General features: G+C 37.9%; 1 protein-coding gene across 1 annotated transcript in view; it reads right to left on the bottom strand.

Annotated features, from left to right (window-relative positions):
- LOC137298485 (titin-like) overlaps positions 1–23,803 on the bottom strand; it is a 446,086-nt gene that overhangs the window by 278,383 nt on the left and 143,900 nt on the right. Inside the window, exons 97-103 of the mRNA XM_067830773.1 lie at positions 19,386–23,648; positions 12,533–17,650; positions 12,023–12,109; positions 11,447–11,598; positions 10,930–11,098; positions 6,976–7,098; positions 1,749–2,537 (exon numbers count right to left, since the gene is read on the bottom strand). Of these exons, the coding sequence (XP_067686874.1) occupies positions 1,749–2,537; positions 6,976–7,098; positions 10,930–11,098; positions 11,447–11,598; positions 12,023–12,109; positions 12,533–17,650; positions 19,386–23,648 (10,701 nt within the window). The remainder of the gene's footprint in view (positions 1–1,748; positions 2,538–6,975; positions 7,099–10,929; positions 11,099–11,446; positions 11,599–12,022; positions 12,110–12,532; positions 17,651–19,385; positions 23,649–23,803) is intronic.

Raw genomic sequence — 23,803 nt, 5'->3', positions numbered from 1 at the left:
CACAAAATAAATTGCAATGTTTAACTTGACTCATTAAAGAAATATTCATAACAGACATACATGAGGTGAACAGTAAACAAACATTCAACAAACAAAACATCAGTATTCCTTCACAGTAACTCACAAACAATATTTCTATAATAATGAGCACTGTACTGTCAAAGAAATAATGGTCTGGAAGGTGTGCAGGGACTGAGTGCATTTCCTGGGCACCATTCATTCTTGGTGTTCAAGGATCTCATTCTCATGGGTATTCAATAGGTTTGTCAACACTCTAGGACAAGGAACAATCTGTTGGACACCTCCTGGGACTTTATGTTTTTAATAATAAGGCACTTTTAACGTTCTTGGAAAGGGCACAGTCTCTGTGGGTTCTTCAGGGTCTACATACGCACTCACTAGGAAAGGTCTCACTCTGTGAAGAGTTAACATTGCTATATGTTTGTTAAGATGATTGTGGGTTTAGCATTGGGTAATTGTGCAAATATATGGGACTATGTGCATATATTCCAAGATTTAAACTAAATCATTTTATCACTTTTTGAATAGCACGAAATCTTATTTTTCTGGATTTCTCATCTACTGAAATTTCACTTGTCAAGAATTATTAATGACAAACATATGTATTTAAAGACTCTGTAAGCATAATTGCTATTGTTTAAAACAAAAGAAGAAATTTTTACTACTGAAGGCAAAATGATGTTTGAAGAAATATTTTGAAGTGACTGGAAGCTACTGTTAACAAAACACCAGTCTGAAATGATCAATTCTGCTCAGATTTCTCAAAAACATACAGCTGTTGTATCACAGCTGAAGGGGTCATGTAAATACTTATCTGAAACTTGACACACCAAAATGATGAATACAGCACTGCATTGGGATACAAATTTTTCTTCACCGAGTTCAGTTTTATGTTGCTTATAACTATATTCCAGCAACATCACAGCAGGGGACACCAGAAATCTGCTTCACATGTTGTACTGATGTGGGGATTTGAGCCCGGGTGCTCGGCATGTCAAGACATTTCCCTACCGCTCCAAAATTTCTCTTCAAGTGAAACATATTTTAAAAGGAATCTAAAGATACAGCTTTTTGACTTGTCTTCAAAATGGTGTTTTGTTTTATTGTGCAGAAGAGAAGGCAGGCATGCATACTCAGGCAAAATTAGTGTGCTCAGGTCTGTGGCCACAGTCTCCAAACTGTATTTCAGTTTGCTAATTAGTTCATGTTCAAGTGATTGAGCCAGTTGGTCAAAATCAATGATTTTGAAAGCATGTAAAATTTGCCAAACCAGGGATTAATCGTAGAAAGGAAATGATACTATGATAATGAATCTCATTAACATACAATCCTGACAATCCAATCAGGGTCCCATTCCTCAAAGCAATCATAGTGGTACAACAGTCGTACGTCTATATTAAACTATCAGATTTACGATCATCTTATCACTAAGAAATTTTTGTGGAACGGGGCCCAGGACCATACTGGTTTTTCAGTCAGTTAAAAGTTCATCAGGATTTTCAATTGCCTTGATTTAGCACAAAATGGAATGGCATGAATTGGATTATGTCACTTTTTGAAATGTAATAGTCTAAAAATAAAAAAATGTGAATTTTCTTTAGATTTGCATGACTGAAATATTAGTGAGGAGAACCATCCGTGGCAATGGTGATAAGATATGGTTCTATGGATGACATGATCTTTTGGGTAAAAGTATGCTGAAGGAAAACAAGAAAGCAAAATCCAACCTTGAATGTAGAGGTCTGCTTTGGTTGTAGCTGTTCCAAGGCTGTTGACGGCGCTGCATTCATACTCTCCCTCGTCCTCAGGGTAGGTCTCGGTGATGGTGAGACTGCATACGCCATCATCTTTCTGGACGATTTGAAAATCTGGTGAGTCCTCAATGGCCTCACCGTCAATACGCCAAGTAACTTCTGGCACAGGGATGCCAGTTACTTTGCACTCGAAAGTAGCTGGTTGTCCTTCCAGTACTTCTACATTGGACAATGCCTGTGTGAATTGAGGTGCTTGTTGTACGGTCACAGGGACCTCTTCCCTCTGCACCTCCTGGAGAAGAACCTCCGGTTGGACTGGAGCCTCTTCCTCCTCTATCACCACTGCTTCAGGAGCAATGTGAACTGGAACTTCTTCAGCTTCTGGCTGCTGCACTTTTTCTTCTACATCATAGGCTTCAACCACAGTTGTTGATTCCTCAGGAATTTCTACCTCCTTCTCTACTTCCAGTGGGATAGAGACTTCAGTGACTTCACTCACCGGAGTAACTTCCTCTTTAGAGGGAAGAGACACTTCTTCTTGTATGACTTCCTCAGAAACAGTTTGCACCGTTTCCTGGACGACAAATTCATGTGAAACTACCTCCGTCTCAGGTTTAGTTGTTTCATCTCCAGTGGTCTCAACAGTAACTATTTCAGACCCCTCTGGAGCTTCTGTTACTGCAGGAGCAACGTCCAGACCCTCCACTATTTCAGTGTCAACTTGTGTGATGACAGTGGATGTTTCTTCCGATTCGGGCAATTCTGTTTTAAAGCAAAAAGCTGATTCAAAGAAAAGCAAAAAAGCAGAACCCAACCGTATCCACACCAAAGATTTAAGAAAATTCAGAAAAAGTTCAAGATCACAAAAAGCTTAAAATGATTCTCACTTGCAAAACTACAAAGAATATAGACAGATGCATAATTTAAGTGCAAGAATAAGAAATATAAAGTCCAGACCATTAAAGAAAACTTCACAATATGCCAAGAATTATGCAACATTTCTAAATGAACTTATAGTTATATTTAATTTATTATTATTATTATTATTATTACATAATTTATATTTTTATTTGTTTTTAACATTCCTGAAATATATTGACAAAATAGTATATCAAGTACTTGTCGTTCATTCATCCATCATGCCATCCATCCACACAATCAACAATGATACTTCCGATTATGTTCATGAATCAGCAGTCGATCCTCTGGGAGGAACCAATCACATGGTACTACTGTGGGTGTCGCAGGTCAGTGGTGATGACAGATGTTTGGGTTCATGGAGGTGAAGGTGGCATCTGTTTTATGTAACCAATTATATCTCCCTTGGGTGGTGAATGCAGGGTGTCAATGTTTACTTATAATTGATGACCCACTGCTGTTTTGTGTGGAACAGGAGTGAGTAAGTTTAATTTTGCGCCACTTTCAGCAATATTCTGCAATATCACAGCAGGAGACACAAGAAATGGATTTCACAGATTGTACCCATGTGGGAATAAAGCCAGGTTTTCAGCTTGATGAGCAAATGCTATAAGCTGTCAACACTTACTGTCTAACTGACCCTAAAATGACTGTAAAATCCCAAAGGATATATACTAAAGGGGGCTTGATAAAATCACAAAATCAGCTGATGATCACATAAACATAACATGTTTTCGGGAATAAAGTATGTATGTATGACATGAACAGTCTAACTTCGATGTGTGGCCATGTTGGATCTGAACATGAAGAGTCTCCTGGTCATGGTCTACTTTCAGGGGATAGGATCCATGTTTGGAGGTCCTTTTGGATATGCTAATGCCATAACAACATCTACCTTTAATAGCTTCAAATGAAGAATTATTTTTGTATACATTGCGTAATTCATCCTGGATAGGTGCTTAAATTTTTCAGTATAGTTAGAAAAATAGTTTATAAGAAAAGAAACTTGTCTCATGAATACTGTTGTTATGCCATAAGAAAATCCTGTGAGGAGTACAGATTTGTCTGTCTTGAGGGTTCACTGTGATGTTTTGGCCTCTAACCATATCTCCATTTCCGCAAGTGATGCAAAGCTTTGTGACTTACTGACCATCATCAAAATACACTCTCACTTCAACATTTCAATCTAAATGAACGCTGAAGGAATATAGCTACCTGGACACTCCCCACACACATTCCAAATCAAATGCTGGTTTCATAAAACAATTTCTTTCCCCCAAATCCAAGTTTGATAGAAAGCAAATCAATCGCCTTGTGATATTTGATGATGGCCAGAAACGAAGCAACAAGAACATCAAAACTAGCAAAGAAACATTTGTAGCTTTTTGGTAGGATGAACATAATATCTATTCTTGCCATTTCATAGTTTCTTTTGAAATATTAATGAAATTTTAAAAAAAAACACAAATGTGTTGAAGAGGTAAATTTAACAAACAAAAACCAAGAGATGCTCAAAACAATTTTCAAAATAACGTTTTAGTTCAGTGTCTGATGTTCTTGTTTACCATGGATGTCCTGCCTTTGATTGAAGATTACTGACTGCCACTGTATTGACAGCACAAACTTTCCTCATCTAGCTTCGGATGTGTTAAGTCATTCCTGAGTGCCATTATCTCCAGTTTTGCTAGGATGCATGCTGGGAGTGGTCATGTGATCAGGAGGGAGATGGCAAATGAGCAGACAAAGCAAGTATGGATCTAGAATATAAATCTAATGAAAGGCAAACAGAAGAAAATCAGATGAGCAATGGGGGAGACAAGGTACTTGAGTATGGGAAAATAAACAGGTTCTGTGAACACATGTAGGTATATGCTAACTGATTAAGTTTTTTGACAAATGAATCCCAAACATTTATAGTGAACTACAAACTTGGAATGGCTGACATACTACAAATAATGTGGATAATAATGTTTCTTTCGTTTTGCTCTGTCTTTCTTTTTTCGAAGAACAATGTCAAAATGGTCTTTAAAATCAAATCTATATCAAGTTTCACACATAATTCTGGTATACTTATGTTGCTTGCTGTTAAAAGTATCTATTTAACACAGTTCTCATAAATTCTAGGCACTTCTGATTGATAATGATTTTTTTTCTGACAAACATAAACAATTCCTAATATGATCAACCTGAATGAATATGTGCTAATATGAAAATCAGGTTCCACGTGAAAATGTTCAGCCATTATGGAAAGGAAAGGAAGGTAAAGGTGGCTGGTAGGTTCCTTATCAACAATATACTCAGAGAAGTGATAAATATGATGTATGATCCTCCCTATGTGATTGTTCTAAGTGACAAACATTTGTGGAAAATTTCAGTATGGTTTCAATACCTGTTGTGTTCAGCAAATATTATGAGTAATGACAATAACATGCACAACTTGCATTCATCCTTTCTTCTGTCTTTCATGACAAACATGTAAAATTCTTCCTTCATCCAGAAAAGATCATCCCCAAAGGGAGATAACTCTGAAACAAACATGCTGTACAGGGGAATAAATAGATGGGGTCATATCATGCATAACTGCCACATAGAAAAAATAACATATCTTTTGCAGAAATTTATAGATTTCAGAAATGTTTTAGGATGAATTTCAGTGATCAGAACAACTTTCAGTATTCAGAGTTGAAGAAATATTCAAATTTTCAGGTCAAATCCAAATAACATATTTAGTACAATCTGTCTGCAGGAGTAATAATCCAGACATGATCTCCATGAAAATCCATCATGAGAAATATTTCTGCAAAAGTTTTGCATTCAAATCACACAAAAGATGAAATTTCATCATTACAAGTTAGTCTTAACAATATCAAGAAATGCACAAGAAATTATGATCATGTCAAACAGTGCTATTTCAAACCTTTCACAAAGTAACAGCCTTGAATCAGGCTTGATAAAAACTCCAAAATATTCATATTGTATATTTTCAGGTTAAAACCTGATATTTGTATTTCAATTCATCTTGTGCATTACAGTACAATGGAAACAACAGTAAATATATGCATGAATAAACAATAAAAATGAAATGACACACAACAATTAATTCTTATGGCAGGTGTTGAAACACAATTATATACAATAGAGGGATACTAAGTGCTAACTAATTAATTAATCAACTCAGTGTTTTAAATACAACAAATATATATAGATATTAGAAACTGCCAAAGCCATGCAGAAAGCTTACGGCCTGTTTCATGCCATTTACTAATTAAAACTGGAGAAAAATGATCTAAACCTGTATGAGCTAAAATACATAAACTCCTTAAAATAAAACTAAGAAATCACTTTGTTTCATAATATTTATTTCTCTGATTTGCCCATATACAGAAGTACGAGGTCACACACTCTTACAAAAATACAGATTTGATATTTTTGTGGGTTTTCTTCCCTTTTTGTGCAAAAGTGTACAAAGTACTTTGAAAGATGTAAAAAAAACTAGAATAATCTTTGGTGTTCTAACAGTTCACCTGCCATAAGATTGGGATGAAAAATACTGATTGTTATAACAGCAGACATAAACAGTCAGGGAATTGAGGGTCGTAGTTTTACTGAACATTTGATCCGGAAATGATGTTAAGAATGTTCAATTAAACATTATATCTGCTGTGATAAGAATCCTACTTTACACTATAAAATGAATATATTAATTGTTAAAACAAAATTTTGGCTACAATCTGGGTCTTGAACACATGATCATGCAATGATTCCATTCTATGACAAAGTTTCCTCAAACAAAGTCCTAGGTTACCAAACATCAATTTAGCCCAAGACTGATTCCTCATCTAGCATCTGGAGAAGCCAATGAAAATTAACTTCCAAATCACGTAAATTTGTTCATAAAAATTAAATTTTATTAATGACCCAGCCAGTTATCTTTCACAACATGAAGTTCAAACTGAATCAATGAAACTGCTACAAAGCACATGGTGTAATGCCAGTATTAGTTCCATAACAACATGTCCAAAAGGACCCACCAAATTTTAGAAAAAATATAGAGGGAAATGAAATTTGTGAATGTGTCTACATGTGAAAATTATTTTTTTTTAAATGACAGCTCCAAAAATAATGACCTAAGTCGGCCAAATGACTGTAAAAATACATGTCCAGATGCAGGAACCAAAATCAAGCAGCCAAGCAAGGACCCTGAGCAATATCATTACAAGTATTATAGCAAGCAGAAATTGCTGCATGCTTGCATCATCTTCAACATTGGTGGGGTGCCAACCTAGTGCCGCTGTCACGGCCGATGGTTTCTCCAACAACTGAGGCTCAGGTTTGGCTTCCTCTAAGGGCTGCGTCACCTCTACCTCAACTGCCTCAGGTTCACTCTCCGCGACACTGAGTGGTTCTAAAATTAAAACAGCACCAAATCCTGCAAACTCTCCTCACATTTTACTTTTGTCACCTTCCCGCAGGGTCTCAAAGAAAACATGTTTGTTGACACTGGATTTAATATGCTTACACTTTTAAATAAAAGAAACAAAAAAACAACTTTTAAACTTTTTGGTAAACACTAAAATCGCAAACTGAAGAACAATATAAATTGTTATTACTTTGTTTTGAAATGTCAACAAAGATAAAACTATTGAGACCCTGGAAAGAGAAAGTCATTTTTTCTGGAAAAAAATACCTGAAATTTTCAATATTACACAAATTTGATTTCAAATGAGAATGAGTATGACAATGAAAGGTGACAAATCACTCCATGGTACTACACTTCATGCTTCACGACTGAGTAGACATTGCTGAGGAAAGAGAACCAATCAGATCCCTGGATTTGCCATGATATGTGTTCAGGAAAATAGTATATGTCATGAAAAATAAAATGTTTGGCATTCATATCACAACCTGCTATGTACATTCACTATGTACTGGCCCATCACAATGTTATGTTCTCAATGAAATAGCATAAGAAGTCAAATGACTGAACATTGTTCTCTTACTGCCTTCAGTTCCATCCTGCCAACGACTGATAAACCCTCAATCTCACCAACACAATACGTCTTTTCATTTGTAATCCGAAATTCTCCATAGATACTGCCCTTTCTACAAAGAGTCTTCATATTAATCAAAATGATAAGAAGACTGCTCCTCTCTGATGAACAAACATTTCAGCTCTGGAAAATCACTGAAATATTTGTAGAAGGTTTGCAATGGCTGCCAGACGTCTTGGTGCTTTCAAGTTTCAGACTACTTTCTTAACAATTATTCATAACATTTTTTTGAGATTCAGGCATATCCTGGCTGTGTGACTTCGCTGCACATGGGACAGAACTGTGTGGCAGTGAATAAATAAATGTTATATATACTCATATAATGTCAGTTGTGTAGAAAATAGTGTCATACAACATTATGACAAGGTGCATGTCTAGCTTATACTTTTGATGTTATCATTTCATCAAAAGAATGGAATAACATTTGGAATAGACTTTCGTCTTTCTTTGTTCATCAAAATATAATGAACATGATTAAAATGTTCAAGAGCAAAAACTCTTTCATATACTCAAACAATAACAATAAAATAGACAAAATATATAAATATATATAATTTAGAATTTTGAACATGAAAGGTATAAACTAGACATCATTTAATGTACATATTTCCCTGCATCGACAGGGCATTCTGGGTAATATTTCAGTCACATGTTGTTTTTGAGCACGTGGATGGCTGGTTTTGATTCGTCGGGGCCACTGTATTTCGATTTCAACCTCGATGGAATAGAATTCCTGTCGCACGATTCTTTCCTCAGCGTTCAAACACTCTGTTTCATGCAAAATACAAATAAAGAATTAAAGAAAGGAAAGTTCAAAGTCAAACATGAACACAGGCAAGCAATCAGTATTTACAAAAAAATGAAACTAAGACAAAAGTTTAATTTAAAATTTTGATTTGAAACTTTTTTTGTGCCTGTATTCAGCTCTAATGACTACAGCAAGAAAATGACGATTCATAACAGCATTGAAAGCACAATGGAATGATGTTATATGTGACAGAGAATTGGAAAGAGAACAGTATTAATACTAAACAACAGCATTAATACTAACCAGTAGACAAGACAATTAGCTGTATTTTGTAGTCTGTGGCAAACATAAGTCAGAAAATAGAGAGACAACATTTCATACCCATGCATGCCATGCAACTACAAAACACAACAAGTCATTGTTTTCATGATTTTATTCAGCTACAGCTACAACTAGAGCTACACAAGCAGTTTTGACATTATGAAAAATCATAGTCAAGAACCACGCTATCACTATAATATACAATATATACACTAGACAAAAGAATATTAGTTCTACAAAACATTGATAAATATCATAAACTTCTAAATAGTTAATTCATATTTGAAACTGATTTGAAAAATAAATAAAATAAAACAGCAAATTAGCTTTTGTCACATCAACCCAAATTTGCAATGCTCTGTACTAGTCTGAACATTCAGGTAAATGTTAACTGATTAGCAAATATAACAAAACATAAAAAAATTCTCTTTTGCCAATAAATCAACTGATATCAATCCCATAATCCTTTAACAATAATCTGGACTTAATTTGTTAGATGTTACTTCAAGAATGTGTAAGAAAACACAACCTGATGATGCAGGATAAAATAATTTGATCAAACAACCTGAAAATGTCCCATTATCATAGCACTGTATCTAAAATCACCAACTTGGCAATAAGCAATATAACAAGGAATCATACACTAGCCTGAACTTTTCACAGAGCATAGTTTAAGCAATGAGGATTTGGTCCTATGTTAACAATAACTTCAACAATTATAGAACTTCCTAAAAACCTACAAAATACAAACCCAAAATTCAAATATGATAATTACAACCCTGGTGTTTCAGGTTTTTCTCCAAAATCAACAAGAAACATGACAGCATTGAAACATTTACTATATCTTTGCAGTTGAGAAAGTATTTCTGGCACTACATGATTGGTATATGTTCCTAATGTGAAGAAAAGCTCTAACATTTGACATGCAGTGGACTATTCTATTGTCTATACACATAGCACACCCACCTAGGAGCCAGGTCACCAGGTACACACCAACAAGCAATAAATATTGAATATATCACATCTCTGGTGATACACTCAAACAGTACAGAAAAATAAATCCATTAAATGGCTTAATCAAAAGGGCTACTCTAACAAAATATATAAATCTTACAAATAAATCTTTGATAAGATCTCTTGGAGGTCAATTAAAAAAGTTAACTTCAATATAAGGTTCTGCATATGTCACTTGAAAGAATATCTTCTGTAAAATACTTTTTTAATAAATAAATAAATAAATAATCATAAATACTTTCAGAATTCCAAAAATCATACATAAAATTAGTTTAATCTCCTAAAGAGTACCACCCCCAACAATAATGTACTTTGAGTGCACCAAATTCTAGATTGTAATAGTGTAAGCTTACAGCACAATCCTACCAAGTTCTAGCTAGGCTAAGCAGTGGTTTGTAGGCCATGAACATGCATGATGAAACATTCCATGATGGACATCGTAAGGTATCATCAAAGGATAATCATTAGTGTTCATTATTTACCATACTATTATGATATCATTCAATAATCCCAAATTTGGTCTTTCCATCAACTTCCTCAGTTAACTCAAGTTACGTGATCAACACATTCCTCTATGGTTTCGATTAATACAGAACCTGAAATGTATTGATATGCCTCTGTTTGATCATTCACTGAGGTACACATTGATAGGAAAGATCAACATAATTATCTTGCATCTTCAAGAAGTTAAAGAACATTCCACTCTTTTATATTTATCTATATAATCCATTATAGCCACAGCAGATTCACAGACATCATATGAAAGAGTCCAATGCAAATTGACATCTTTTGAGCTGTATATTTAAACTGGCTGTTTCACCTCAAAATGAATTTTTCTTTTCAACATATTAGTTTGAACATGTAACCATAATAAACTGTGAAAAAAATTAAAAATTTTCATTCAACAAACAGCCATTAATATTGCTTTTAGATCTTTTTCTTTTTCAAAGGTATGTATTTATAATTTCGAAAGCCTGTACTGTATCAATACAGGATGAGGCTATACTACCTAGCGAGACCACACCCTTAACACTTATCAAGGTCAGGATTGCTATGGCAGCAAATAATTCAAGAAAATAGGATGCCTTCATGGTGTCCTTACTTTCCACGAAAAATTCAATCCGGGTGGTGGCCGTGCCAGCCTCATTGGTGGCTTCACAAGTAAACTCTGCATCTTCGTCCATCGTGATGGATTGGATGGTAAGAGTACACCGACCATTCTCATACGTGGTCAAGAAACGTTCACTTCTGGTGATAACAGTGGTTCGATCCTGGAAGAAACAAACCCATTTTACAACACAAATCAATCTCTAACTTCTCAAAATGATATTTTGGTCTAATGGTCAAGTTTGATGGAAATAAATAATTTTTATTTAGTGATACTCATGCCTTTTCAATTATTTGTTTTACAGTAAACATCATAGTTAGATATCTTTTCTCAGATGATATGCTCAGATCAGTTTTGATGGTTTGTTTCTCAAATGGGCTGAAAACATCTGTACGTCCACACTACCTGCAGGATTCATTTCAACATGTCAAAAGCCTTAGCCCTGCTAGGGAGCAGAAAGCTTGATAAGTTGGCTGAAGTGTAGGTTGGCTGGGGATCACTTGACACATACCTTATACCACGTGATAGTGGGTTGCGGCCGGCCAGTGACCACACACTCCACGGTGACCGTTTTGCCCAGGAAGACGTCCAGCGTCGTCTGGAGGGTCTGTGTGAAACGGGGTGCTTCTGGGGCCTCTTCAGGCTTTTTCTCTTCTGGTACTTCTGAAATACCACAGTTAAATAAACACTGAACAAAAACATATCCCACAAATATCCAAACAACTTCATACAACAATTCATAAAATTATTACCTTTGAAAATAATCATCAGAGAATCCTGCAATCATAAATAACTTTTAACTAGGAGTGAATGAGTGAGTGAAGGAGTATGCTGCTTCTAGTAATATCATGGAAATGGGCTATCTACCAGATATGGGCTTCACACACTGTAACCATATTGGGAATGGAACTCAGCTTGTCAGCATGACAAGCAAATGCTTTAAATGCTTGGCTACCCCACCATCCCTTTAACTGGTAACATACTCTGATATGTCAATGTAAAATAAATAGTTTTTTTCTTAACAAAGTTGAAACAAGGTTTTGATTGAGACAGACATGTTTTCACCAAAGATGACCAAGTTTCTGACCTGTTTGGGCAGTGATTTCTTCCTGTTTAACTTCGAAGTCAACAGTGACTTCCTCCACAATCTCTTCTTCCTCCACTTTTTCTGTTGCTGTAAATATCACAACTAAAGCTCATACAACTATAGACAATGGCTCTTCATAATTACAATATAACACTAGAGAGAATATTAACACCATTTTTTTCAATTTTAGTTACATTTACACCTATAAAAGTCCTTTGAAAACGGCAATCAAGCATTGCTACTTACAGTTTCAATGCGTAGGTGGAATGTCGTTTGTCTCTCAGGACGCACACATAACACACACACAAACATGCATTTACATGATGATATATGTAATGGGCTCGAGGCAGCAGTTTTCAAGGTGATTATACAAGTGAATATATTTGAGATGAGGGAACAGTTTAGACAAAGACATGCTCTGGACAGAACAGACAGTAAACATCAAACAGATACAATGATAAAGTTTACAATTATGTACAGACAAAAGTAAATGTTTTTGACAATTGTCACCTTGAGTTTCTTCAACTTCTACAGTAATTGTTTCAGCTAGCTCTTCAGGAGCTTCCAGTTTGGTTTCAGTTTGAGTTGGAATCTCTTCTTTAACAGTAATGGTTTCCTTTCCTTCTTCCACTGTTTCTTCTTCAGGTGCTTGAACCTCTATCTCAGTAACAACCTCCTCAAGGGGAGCTGAGTCAACAACTTCCTCAGTCTCTGTTATTTCTGCAGGTGTTTCTTCTTCTACAGATACAACTTCCTCAACAACCTGAGTTACCTCTTCTTTCACAATTTCGAACTCAGCGTCTGTTGAGATTTCCTCAACTGGTGCTTCAACGACAACTTCTTCAGCTTCAGGAACTTCTGCAGGCTTTGTCTCCTCAACAATGATAGTTTCCTTGGTTTCTTCTGTTGTTTCAACACTGGGAGCCTGGATTTCAACCTCAGTTATTTCCTCTATAGGAACATCAACAGTTTCCTCCAACTGCTCTGCTTCAGCAGGTACCACATCTTTTGCCTCTACAACCTCTTGTATAATTTCAGTAGTCTCTTCTGTTGTCGTTTCAAGTTCCACCTCTGTCGTGATCTCCTCAGTGGGTGCATCCTCAGTTATTTCAGTGATTTCCTCCGCTTCTGCAGGCTTTGTCTCCTCAACAATGATAGTTTCCTTGGTTTCTTCTGTTGTTTCAACACTGGGAGCCTGGATTTCAACCTCAGTTATTTCCTCTATAGGAACATCAACAGTTTCCTCCAACTGCTCTGCTTCAGCTGGTACCACATCTTTTATCTCTACAACCTCTTGTATAACTTCAGTAGTTTCTTCTGTTGTTGTTTCAAGTTCCACCTCTGTTGTGATCTCCTCAGTGGGTGCCGCCTCAGTTATTTCAGTGATTTCCTCTGCTTCTGCAGGCTTTGTCTCCTCAACAATGATAGTTTCTTTGGTTTCTTCTGTTGTTTCAACACTGGGAGCCTGGATTTCAACCTCAGTTATTTCCTCTATAGGAACATCAACAGTTTCCTCCAATTGCTCTGCTTCAGCTGGTACCACATCTTTTATCTCTACAACCTCTTGTATAACTTCAGTAGTTTCTTCTGTTGTTGTTTCAAGTTCCACCTCTGTCGTGATCTCCTCAGTGGGTGCCGCCTCAGTTATTTCAGTGATTTCCTCTGCTTCTGCAGGTTTTGTCTCTTCAACAATGATAGTTTCCTTGGTTTCTTCTGTTGTTTCAACACTGGGAGCCTGGATTTCAACCTCAGTTATTTCCTCTATAGGAACATCAACAGTTTCCTCCAACTGCTCTGCTTCAGCAGGTACCACATCTTTTACCTCTACAACCTCTTGTATAACTTCAGTAGTCTCTTCTGTTGTCGTTTCAAGCTCCACCTCTGTCGTGATCTCCTCAGTTGGTGCCTCCTCAGTTATTTCAGTGATTTCCTCTGCTTCTGCAGGCTTTGTCTCCTCCACAGTGACTACCTCCTGAATATCTTGGACCTCTTCATGTGGAATTTGTATCTCAACTTCTTCAGATACCTCTTCAGGTGAGGTAAGTTCAATGACCTCATCTGATTCTTTCGTCTCAGATGGTTTTTCTTCTTGCACTAGAACTGTCTCTGTAATCTCATCCACAGTTTCTTCAAATGGAACTGAGACTTCTACCTCAGAAATAGTCTCCTCAGATGGGGTTTCAATAATTTCCTCAGCTTCTGTTACTTCAGAGGGTTTCTCAACCTCAATATCAATAGTTTCTTTGATAGTCTCTGTTGTTTCTTCAACAGTTACCTCTGGGTGGACTTCCATAATTACCTCCTCATGTGGTGTTTCAGTCACTTCCTCTGCCTCTTTGGCTTCAGAGGGTTGTTTCACATCCACCTGAATGACCTCAGTGACAGTTTCAGTGACCTCCTCTGAAGTTTGTTCAAGTGTGACCTCAGTGACATCCTCAACTGGAGTCTCTTCAACAATTTCAACAGCCTGTTCTACTTCAGAAGGCTTTGTTTCTTCAATTGTGATTGTTTCTTTTATTTCTTCTGTGGTTTCCTCAACGGGTGCTTGAACTTCTACTTCAGCTATGACTTCTTCCACTGGAACTTCCTCAGTTTCTTCCACTTCAGGGACTGTGGAAGGTTCAACCTTCTTAATATCCACTGTTTCCTCCACGGTTTCTGTGATTTCCTCTGTCGTTGTTTGGATATCAAGTTCAGAAGTGATGTCTGTGACAGGAACATCTTCAATAACTTCAACAGATTCCTTGGCCTCTGTGGGTTTCTCCACCTCAAGAGTTATTGTCTCTCTTGTCTCTTCTGTCACATATTCTTTGGGTGCTTCAGTTTCAACTTCTGGAATAACCTCTTCCTCTGGGATTTCAACTATCTGCACTTCTTCCTCAGCCTCTGCAGGAAGTTCTTTCTGGATTTCCACAGTTTCACTCACAACTTCAATAACCTCCTCGGTTGAAGTTTCAAACTTGATTTCTGTAGTGAATTCTTCTTTTTCAGATACCATTATTTCCTCTTCTTCCATAGTTTCAGCAGGCATTTGTTCTTCCTCAATGACAGATTCTTGCACCTCTTCTGTGGTTTCTTCAACAGGGGCCTTGATCTCAAATTCGACAATGGATTCCTCAGTTGGTACCGCAGTAATTTCCACATCTTCTTTAGCTTCAGCGGGGATTTGTTCCTCAATAACAACAGTTTCCTGCACCTCTTCTGTTACTTCGGCCACTGGAGCCTTGATCTCAATTTCTGCAATTGTTTCCTCTGTGGGAACTTCAGTAATTTCTTCTTCCTCTTTGGTTTCGGTTGTCTGAGTCTCCTCAATAACAATAGTTTCCTGCACCTCTTCTGTTACTTCTTCCACAGGAGCCTTGATCTCAATTTCTGCAATAGTTTCCTCGGAGGGCACCTCAGTAGTTTCTTCCTCTTCTCTAGTTTCAGTTGCCTGAACCTCCTCAACAACAATGGTTTGTCTGATTTCTTCAGTAGTTTCAGCAACTGGGGCCTCAATTTGCACTTCAGCAATTGTTTCTTCCGTAGGTATTTCTGCTATTTCAAGGGCTTCCTTTGCTGTTGCAGGCTTTTCCTCCTCAACTACAATTGTTTCACGTATTTCCTCAGTGACTTCCTCTTTGGGAGCTTCAATCTGCAGTTCAGTAGATATATCTTCAACTGGAGCTTGTTCAATTACCTCCTCAGCCTCTGTGACCTCAGATGGCAACTCTTCTTTGATCTCCACAACTTCTCGCACAACTTCAGTGATTTCTTCAGTTGTTGTTTCAACACTAACCTCAGTTGTGATTTCCTCTACTGGTGCCTCAGTAACAACCTCAACAGTTTCTTTTGTTTCCATCTCCTTTTGTTCTTCAACTTCAATAGTTTCACGTATTTCCTCAGTTGTTTCAGGAACTGGTGCTTCAACTTGGACTTCAGCAACAATATCCTCAGTATGAGCAGTTTCCAAAATCACTTGTTCTTCCTTTGATTCAGTTGGCATTTCCTCCTCAATCTTGATGATTTCTCGAAGTTCTTCTGTTATTTCTTGAGCAGGAGCTTCAACCTGCATTTCAACAATATCTTCTTCCATTGGAGTTTCTGCAACTTCTTTGGCTTCCACTACAACAGAAGGTTTTTGCTCCTCAACTGTCAGTCTTTCCCTTAATTCCTCAGTTATTTCTTCCTCTGGCTTTTCAGTTTCCTTCTCTATAATTTCCTCCACACTCTCCTCAATGGCCTTAATTTTTTCTCCAACCACTGACGGTTTCTCTTCTTCCACTTGGATGGATTCTCGAAGTTCCTCAATGATCTCCTCATCAGGCTTTTCAATCTCAGTTACAAAGCCTTCTGTTGTGATTTCAGTTGTCTCCTCAAAAGTTTCCTCAGTGGCAATAGATTCGGTTCCCTGCTGAACATCTATTGTTTCTCTAATTTCAATTGTTTGCTCAGATATTGGTCGTTCAGTTTCAACTGTCTCAGGAATTTCTTCTGGCTGTTCTTGAACATCTGTCTGAACTTGTTCCACTACCTGAGACGTTATCATTTTGATAGTAGTTGTTTCTCGCACTTCCTCAACTTCTTCCACAGAAGGTGGAACTGCTTCACACTCCTGTTGAAATTCCACAATTTCTTTAACAAACTCTTCTGTTTCCTCTTTGGGTGATAACATTTCAACCTCAATTTCCGGTTGACTTTCAACTGTGATTTCTTCTTTGACAGTATCAACATCTTCCTTGAGGATTTCAAGAGTTGTAACCTCAGTAGATTCAACCTCAACCTGGACATCAGATGGCTTAGGAGCAATGGTGACCTCTTCAGTGAATCTTTCTTCTTCTTCCACTGTTTCTTGGTCAACAGTCTGTTTAAAGGTCACCTCCGAGACTACTTCAGTTGTCTCAACTTCAGTCTCCTCTGGTTGAGGTTTAGGAGCTAAGGTGATCTCTTCAATAAATCTCTCCTCTTCTTCCACTGTTTCTTGGTCAACGTCAACAGTCTGTTTGAAAGTCACTTCCGAGACTACTTCAGTTGTCTCAACTTCAATCTCCTCTGGTTGAGGTTTAGGAGCTAAGGTGATTTCTTCAATAAATCTCTCCTCTTCTTCCACTGTTTCTTGGTCAACGTCAACAGTCTGTTTGAAAGTCACTTCCGAGACTACTTCAGTTGTCTCAACTTCAATCTCCTCTGGTTGAGGTTTAGGAGCTAAGGTGATTTCTTCAATAAATCTCTCCTCTTCTTCCACTGTTTCTTGGTCAACGTCAACAGTCTGTTTGAAAGTCACTTCCGAGACTACTTCAGTTGTCTCAACTTCAATCTCCTCTGGTTGAGGTTTAGGAGCTAATGTGACTTCTTCAATGAATCTTTCTTCAGTCACTTCTGGTTGTTCTTCCTCAACTGTCTCCTCTTGTTGAATCTCAACTGTCTGTTTAAAGGTCACTTCAGAAACTTCTGTTGTCTCCTCAGTTTCCTCTGGCTGAGTCTTGGGCTGAATTTGAATCTCAGTTGAGAATGTTTGATCATCCTTCACCTCCATCTCGACAATTTCCTGCACCTTTTGCTCAACCGTCACCTCCTCCTTGTACATTTCAGAAACACTGACCTCTTCACTTGGAGACTCAGGAGCATCTGATGAAGGGACACTGGATGCTGAAAGAACAAGAGCAGGTAAGGGTAGGCAAGGGCACACAGGTTGGTCTACGAGGCACATTAAGGATCTTCTCTTAAGGATAGGTTCTAAAAGTCAGGTTTATATTGATCACAGGTAAGGTTTAGGCAAAGGTTTTGGTGTAGTATTTGGAGTAGGACAAACTACTTATTTGACTGTTTACAGGAGAGTTATGTTGATAAGGTTTTGTTTTGAGTTTCATTTCAACTACAGACCTCAGAAAATATCCAAAATGGAGGCTTTACCACATGCCACTTTGGGTAAAACTTTTGGATATATATCTGAGTTTAGTTTTTGAAATGTAACTGGGAGTTCAACATTTAATTACATGTCAGTTGTTTCAGGACTATTTAGTTTGGAAGGTGTTTATAAGGTATTAGTTAGATTTAAAGGTGATGAACTGATGGAATAACTAAGGATGAAAACCAAGGAAAAGGAAATACAGAAAGAAAAAGAAACAATGTATGTCAAATAAAGAAAATGTAACTTATGCTCAATCAAAACAAACAGAATAATGAAAATGATGTACAAAAGACAACTGCTGTTTTTCAACAACAAAGTAACAAAACAGAAACAAAAGTTGATAACAATGAATGTGTAAGTAAGAGAACAAAAAATAAAAAGGTGATATTAACATAAGATATGAACCTATGTGCCAAACATATTATTTTACAAAATGGACATGAATAAAATGTATTTTAGGTTTTGAATCGACATTATCAAAACAATTAACCATATACACAATACAAAAACAAACAGCTCAGTTTAACTTCCAATACATGAGTGCATGACATCTGATAAGATGCTAATTCTGTCTGTTCATGTAACATCAATTGAAAATTGATATTGGACAATTGGACATTGGTTCAGAGGACAAGTATTACATGATGAAGACACAGTTTAACTTTGGGGCAAAGGAAACAGTATATGTAGATAGCATGATGCTCATAAACTATTTATTGCACAAAAGGGTCCAACACACACTTATTTATTGTTAATCTGGTTTTTACTAACACAGAGGAATGGGCTGCACAAATGACCTGTTAACATGAACAGTGTGCTCAGTCACAAGTTAGAGCAATATCTTGAGGGTTTTTATAAACATACTGTGAGGATATCAGAGAGTTTATATATCTCAGGTGTGGCTATGTTCTCAAGGATCAACTCACAGCACTTACAGGAATTATTCTCAGGAAAGGATTTGAACATTCAAATGTACAGCAGGAGATGCAGTATAATGACAATGTCTAGACATACTACGGACACCTTGCTTTATGAAGGTGCCTAGCTATATGACTTGGTGTAATTACAATTTACCTTAAAGATATGGTGCACCACAATGGAGCTATTTGAATATCAACAGCACTTAGTTATATTACAACTGTACAATGAGTATGCATAGCTTCTTTCAAAATATTATAAGATGTTAATATAACTTATATTGATTTCAATTTTATTTTAGCAAAACAATATCATTTTAAAAGCAAGATAATAATTCACTAATACTATAAGCAAAAAGCAAACCAGAAGGGTTTGGCCATGTATGGCAAAAGAAACTGGCACTTATTACAAAAACATTATTACTAAAGTTGTTAACCACTTAAAGATTTAAGAATGGGTCCTAATTTCCTTAAAACAAAGTTTTTCCTTGATAGATGATAGTAGAGGTTCAGTCTTCCTTTGCACGGAGAGAAAGGGTTTTGAATTTGTACTTACGGAGCACAGTGATGTATGCAACTGAGGTGCAACGACCAACAGAATTAACAGCTTCAACTCTGTATTCCCCTTCGTCATCTGGCAGGACATCAGCGATTACTACGGTAGATCGGTTATTAACTGTTGTTATTTGGATGTCTTCTGATGGGGTCAGTTCAATGTCATCAACAAGCCACTGGAGTGTAGGCAAAGGCATTCCCTTGACAACGACCTCCAGGGTGAGGACAGTAGCTTCCATAACTGTTATATCAGTCAGCGTCTTGATGAATGTTGGTGCTTCCATTGGTTCCTCAGCTGTTGGTTCTTCAGGAGCTGGTTCCTTTGCCTCTATGGTAATGGTTGACACAGCTGTTGTTTCAGCTTCACTGATAATCTCTTGGGTGAGTTCTGTGACAAATGAATCCACAACATCCTCTGATGGAACTTCTTCAGGGGCCTTTTCAGGTGCCTCTTCAGGGGCCTCTTCAGGGGCTTCTTCAGGGGCTTCTTCAGGGGCTTCTTCAGACTGTACTTCTTGTGGTTTTTCAGCCTCCTTAACCTCAGCAATAATTTGCTGTACCATCTCAGTAGCAAAGGTCTCAATTTCCTCTTTCACGACAGTAGTATCAACTTCGACAGTTTCTGTGACAGTTTCCTGTACCTTTTCTTCATCTGCAATGTCAACCTTGTATTCTTTTGGTTTTTCAATCACAGTTTCAGCTAGTTCCGAGGTGATTTCAGTGCCTTCAACTTGTTCTGAAACCTCCTCTGTTACATCAGTAGCCTGAGGCTGTTCAGTTGTTTCTTCAACAACAGCTGTTTTGAATTCTGCAGGCTTCTCTGCAATGGTTTCAGCAAGCTCTGTTGTTATTTCCTCATGTGTTGTTTCCTCGGTAGATCTTTCTTCTACCTCAGTAACTTCAGGAACATCTGTGACCTCTTCAACAACAGAAGCTTTGCATTCAATAGGCTTCTCAGTAATTGTTTCAGCCAGCTCTGTTGTAATTTCTTCTGCCTGAGCTTCATCTGATGATTTTTCCTCAACTTCTGTAACCTCAGGAGCTTCAGTGACTTCCTCAATCACAGATGTTTCGAATTCTGCTGGCTTCTCAGCAACTGTTTCAGCCAATTCCATGACAATTTCCTCAGTCTGAGCCTCGTCTGTTGGTTTTTCCTCAACATCAGTGATTTCAGACACTTCAGTCACCTCTTCAACAACAGTTGTTTCATATTCTGCTGGTTTCTCAGCAACTGTTTCAGCCAATTCTGTTGTGATTTCCTCAGTCTGAGCCTCGTCTGTTGGTTTTTCCTCAACATCAGTGACTTCAGACACTTCAGTCACCTCTTCAACAACAGTTGTTTCATATTCTGCTGGTTTGTCAGCAACTGTTTCAGCCAATTCTGTTGTGATTTCCTCAGTCTGAGCCTCATCTGTTGGTTTTTCCTCAACATCAGTGATTTCAGACACTTCAGTCACCTCTTCAACAACAGTTGTTTCATATTCTGCTGGTTTCTCAGCAACTGTTTCAGCCAATTCTGTTGTGATTTCCTCAATCTGAGCCTCGTCTGTTGGCTTTTCCTCAACATCAGTGATTTCAGACACTTCAGTGACCTCTTCAACAACAGTTGTTTCATATTCTGCTGGTTTCTCAGCAACTGTTTCAGCCAATTCCATGACAATTTCCTCAGTCTGAGCCTCGTCTGTTGGTTTTTCCTCAACATTAGTGATTTCAGACACTTCAGTCAACTCTTCAACAACAGTTGTTTCATATTCTGCTAGTTTCTCAGCAACTGTTTCAGCCAATTCTGTTGTGATTTCCTCAGTCTGAGCCTCGTCTGTTGGTTTTTCCTCAACATCAGTGACTTCAGACACTTCAGTCACCTCTTCAACAACAGTTGTTTCATATTCTGCTGGTTTGTCAGCAACTGTTTCAGCCAATTCTGTTGTGATTTCCTCAATCTGAGCCTCGTCTGTTGGCTTTTCCTCAACATCAGTGATTTCAGACACTTCAGTGACCTCTTCAACAACAATTGTTTCATATTCTGCTGGTTTCTCAGCAACTGTTTCAGCCAATTCCATGACAATTTCCTCAGTCTGAGCCTCGTCTGTTGGTTTTTCCTCAACATCAGTGATTTCAGACACTTCAGTCACCTCTTCAACAACAGTTGTTTCATATTCTGCTGGTTTCTCAGCAACTGTTTCAGCCAATTCTGTTGTGATTTCCTCAATCTGAGCCTCGTCTGTTGGCTTTTCCTCAACATCAGTGATTTCAGACACTTCAGTGACCTCTTCAACAACAGTTGTTTCATATTCTGCTGGTTTCTCAGCTACTGATTCAGCCAATTCTGTTGTGATTTCCTCAGTCTGAGCCTCGTCTGTTGGTTTTTCCTCAACATCAGTGATTTCAGACACTTCAGTCACCTCTTCAACAACAGTTGTTTCATATTCTGCTGGTTTCTCAGCAACTGTTTCAGCCAATTCTGTTGTGATTTCCTCAGTCTGAGCCTCGTCTGTTGGTTTTTCCTCAACATCAGTGATTTCAGACACTTCAGTGACCTCTTCAACAACAGTTGTTTCATATTCTGCTGGTTTCTCAGCAATTGTTTCAGCCAATTCCATGACAATTTCCTCAGTCTGAGCCTCGTCTGTTGGTTTTTCCTCAACATCAGTGACTTCAGACACTTCAGTGACCTCTTCAACAACAGTTGTTTCATATTCTGCTTCTTTTTCCGTGACAGTTTCAGAGAGTTCCACAGTAATGTCTTCAGTCTCAGCCTCCTCAGTGATTGTCTCCTGAACATCTGTTATTTCCTGTTGCTCAATGGTCTCCATAACAACACTGGTTTTGTACTCTTCTGGCAAGTCAGCTACAGACTCTGTAAGCTCTGTTGGCATATCAGTAGTTGCTGCCTCCTCAGATACTTCTTCTGTTACCTCTGACACATCTGCAACTTCAACTGTTTCCTCAACAATGTCGGTTTCGTATTCGGATGGTTTATCAGCTACAGATTCAGAAAGTTCAACCATTATCTCTTCCTGTTGTGCTTCCTCTGGGCTTTTCTCTCGGACATCTGTGGTTTCTGATTGTTCTATTACTTCCTCAGTGATTCCAATCTGATATTCAGTAGGCTTTTCAGCAGTAGTTTCAGGGAGTTCCATTGATATTTCATCAGTTTGAGCTTGTTCTTTGATTTCTTCTTCAACTTCAGTGAGCTCTGTCTGTTCAGTCACTTCTTCAACAATTTCAGTCTTATATTCTGTTACTTCCATAGCTTCAGTTTCAGCAAGATCATGCACAATTTCTTCAGTCACTGCTTCATCTGTTTGTTCTTCAGCAACAACTGTAACATCCTGTGGTTCCCCGACTTCAAGGACAATATCAGTTTTGTATACAGCAGGCTCTTCTGCTGCAGTCTGTGACAGGTCTGTAGGAACATCTTCAGTGATACCCTCGTCTGCTTCCTGTTCAGTAACCTCTGAAACTTCTATTTCCTCTGTCACCTCAACAACCATGTCAGTTTGGTATGTTGAGAATTCTTCCATTTCTGATTCTACAAGTTCAGTTGTAATTTCAGACGGTTGAATTTTATCTGTGGACTCAGCATCAACTTCATCAATTGTAGGCTTCTCCACTTCTTCAACCACCATTTCTGTTTTATATTGAGCAGGAGTTTCAGTAGCTGGCTGAGCTAATTCAATATCTACTGATGATCCAACTGCTTCATCCATTAGCTCATCAGGAACATCAGACACAGTGGGTATGTCAGACACTTCTTGAACGACTTCAGTCTTGTAAGGTGTTGGCTCAACAGCAGCAACTTCAGCTAACTCCACTGAAGTGTCAGCTGTATCAACTTCCTTAGCTGTAACTTCTGACACCTCAGACACAACTTCCTGTATTTCAATCTCTGAAACAGTATCAGCTTGGAACTCGGGTTCCTCAGCCACTGCTTCAGCCTCCTCAAGACCTTGTTCAGTTTCGGCGACCGTCATTGGTGTGGCTGGATGGATGACTGCCACATGTTCTTCAACTGGTTCCTCTGCCTCCTCAACAACCTCCACAGCAAGCTCTTCCCCTTGCTTTGGGGCTTCTTCTTCATCCTTTTCTTCAGTCAACTCTGATGCAATTTGTTCCTGAAGACGCTGGATCTCCTCTACAAAACCACGAGAGTGTGCAGCTGCTTCAGTGTCAGAGTCTGCTGGTGTTGGTTTGGGTGATGACGGTTCAAGAGAAGACATCATAGAGTCAGATGCTTCTTCTGTGTCCGGTACATATTCATAAGCTGAAAGAAAGCAGATTCAGGTAACTATCACACACAAACTTTGTATTAAATTCTGAATCAGTCTGGAGCTGAAGATAAATTTAATAAATATGTTTCCATGTTTTATTTTGTTTTTCCACAGTTCTTCTAAAAATTCAAAACAACAGTAATCCACA

This window comes from Haliotis asinina, chromosome 10 (assembly GCF_037392515.1).
Source record: "Haliotis asinina isolate JCU_RB_2024 chromosome 10, JCU_Hal_asi_v2, whole genome shotgun sequence".
Taxonomy (NCBI): Eukaryota; Metazoa; Mollusca; class Gastropoda; order Lepetellida; family Haliotidae; genus Haliotis; species Haliotis asinina.
The sequence above is the reverse complement of the archived record's forward strand: the minus strand, read 5'-3'. Positions and strand labels throughout refer to the sequence as shown.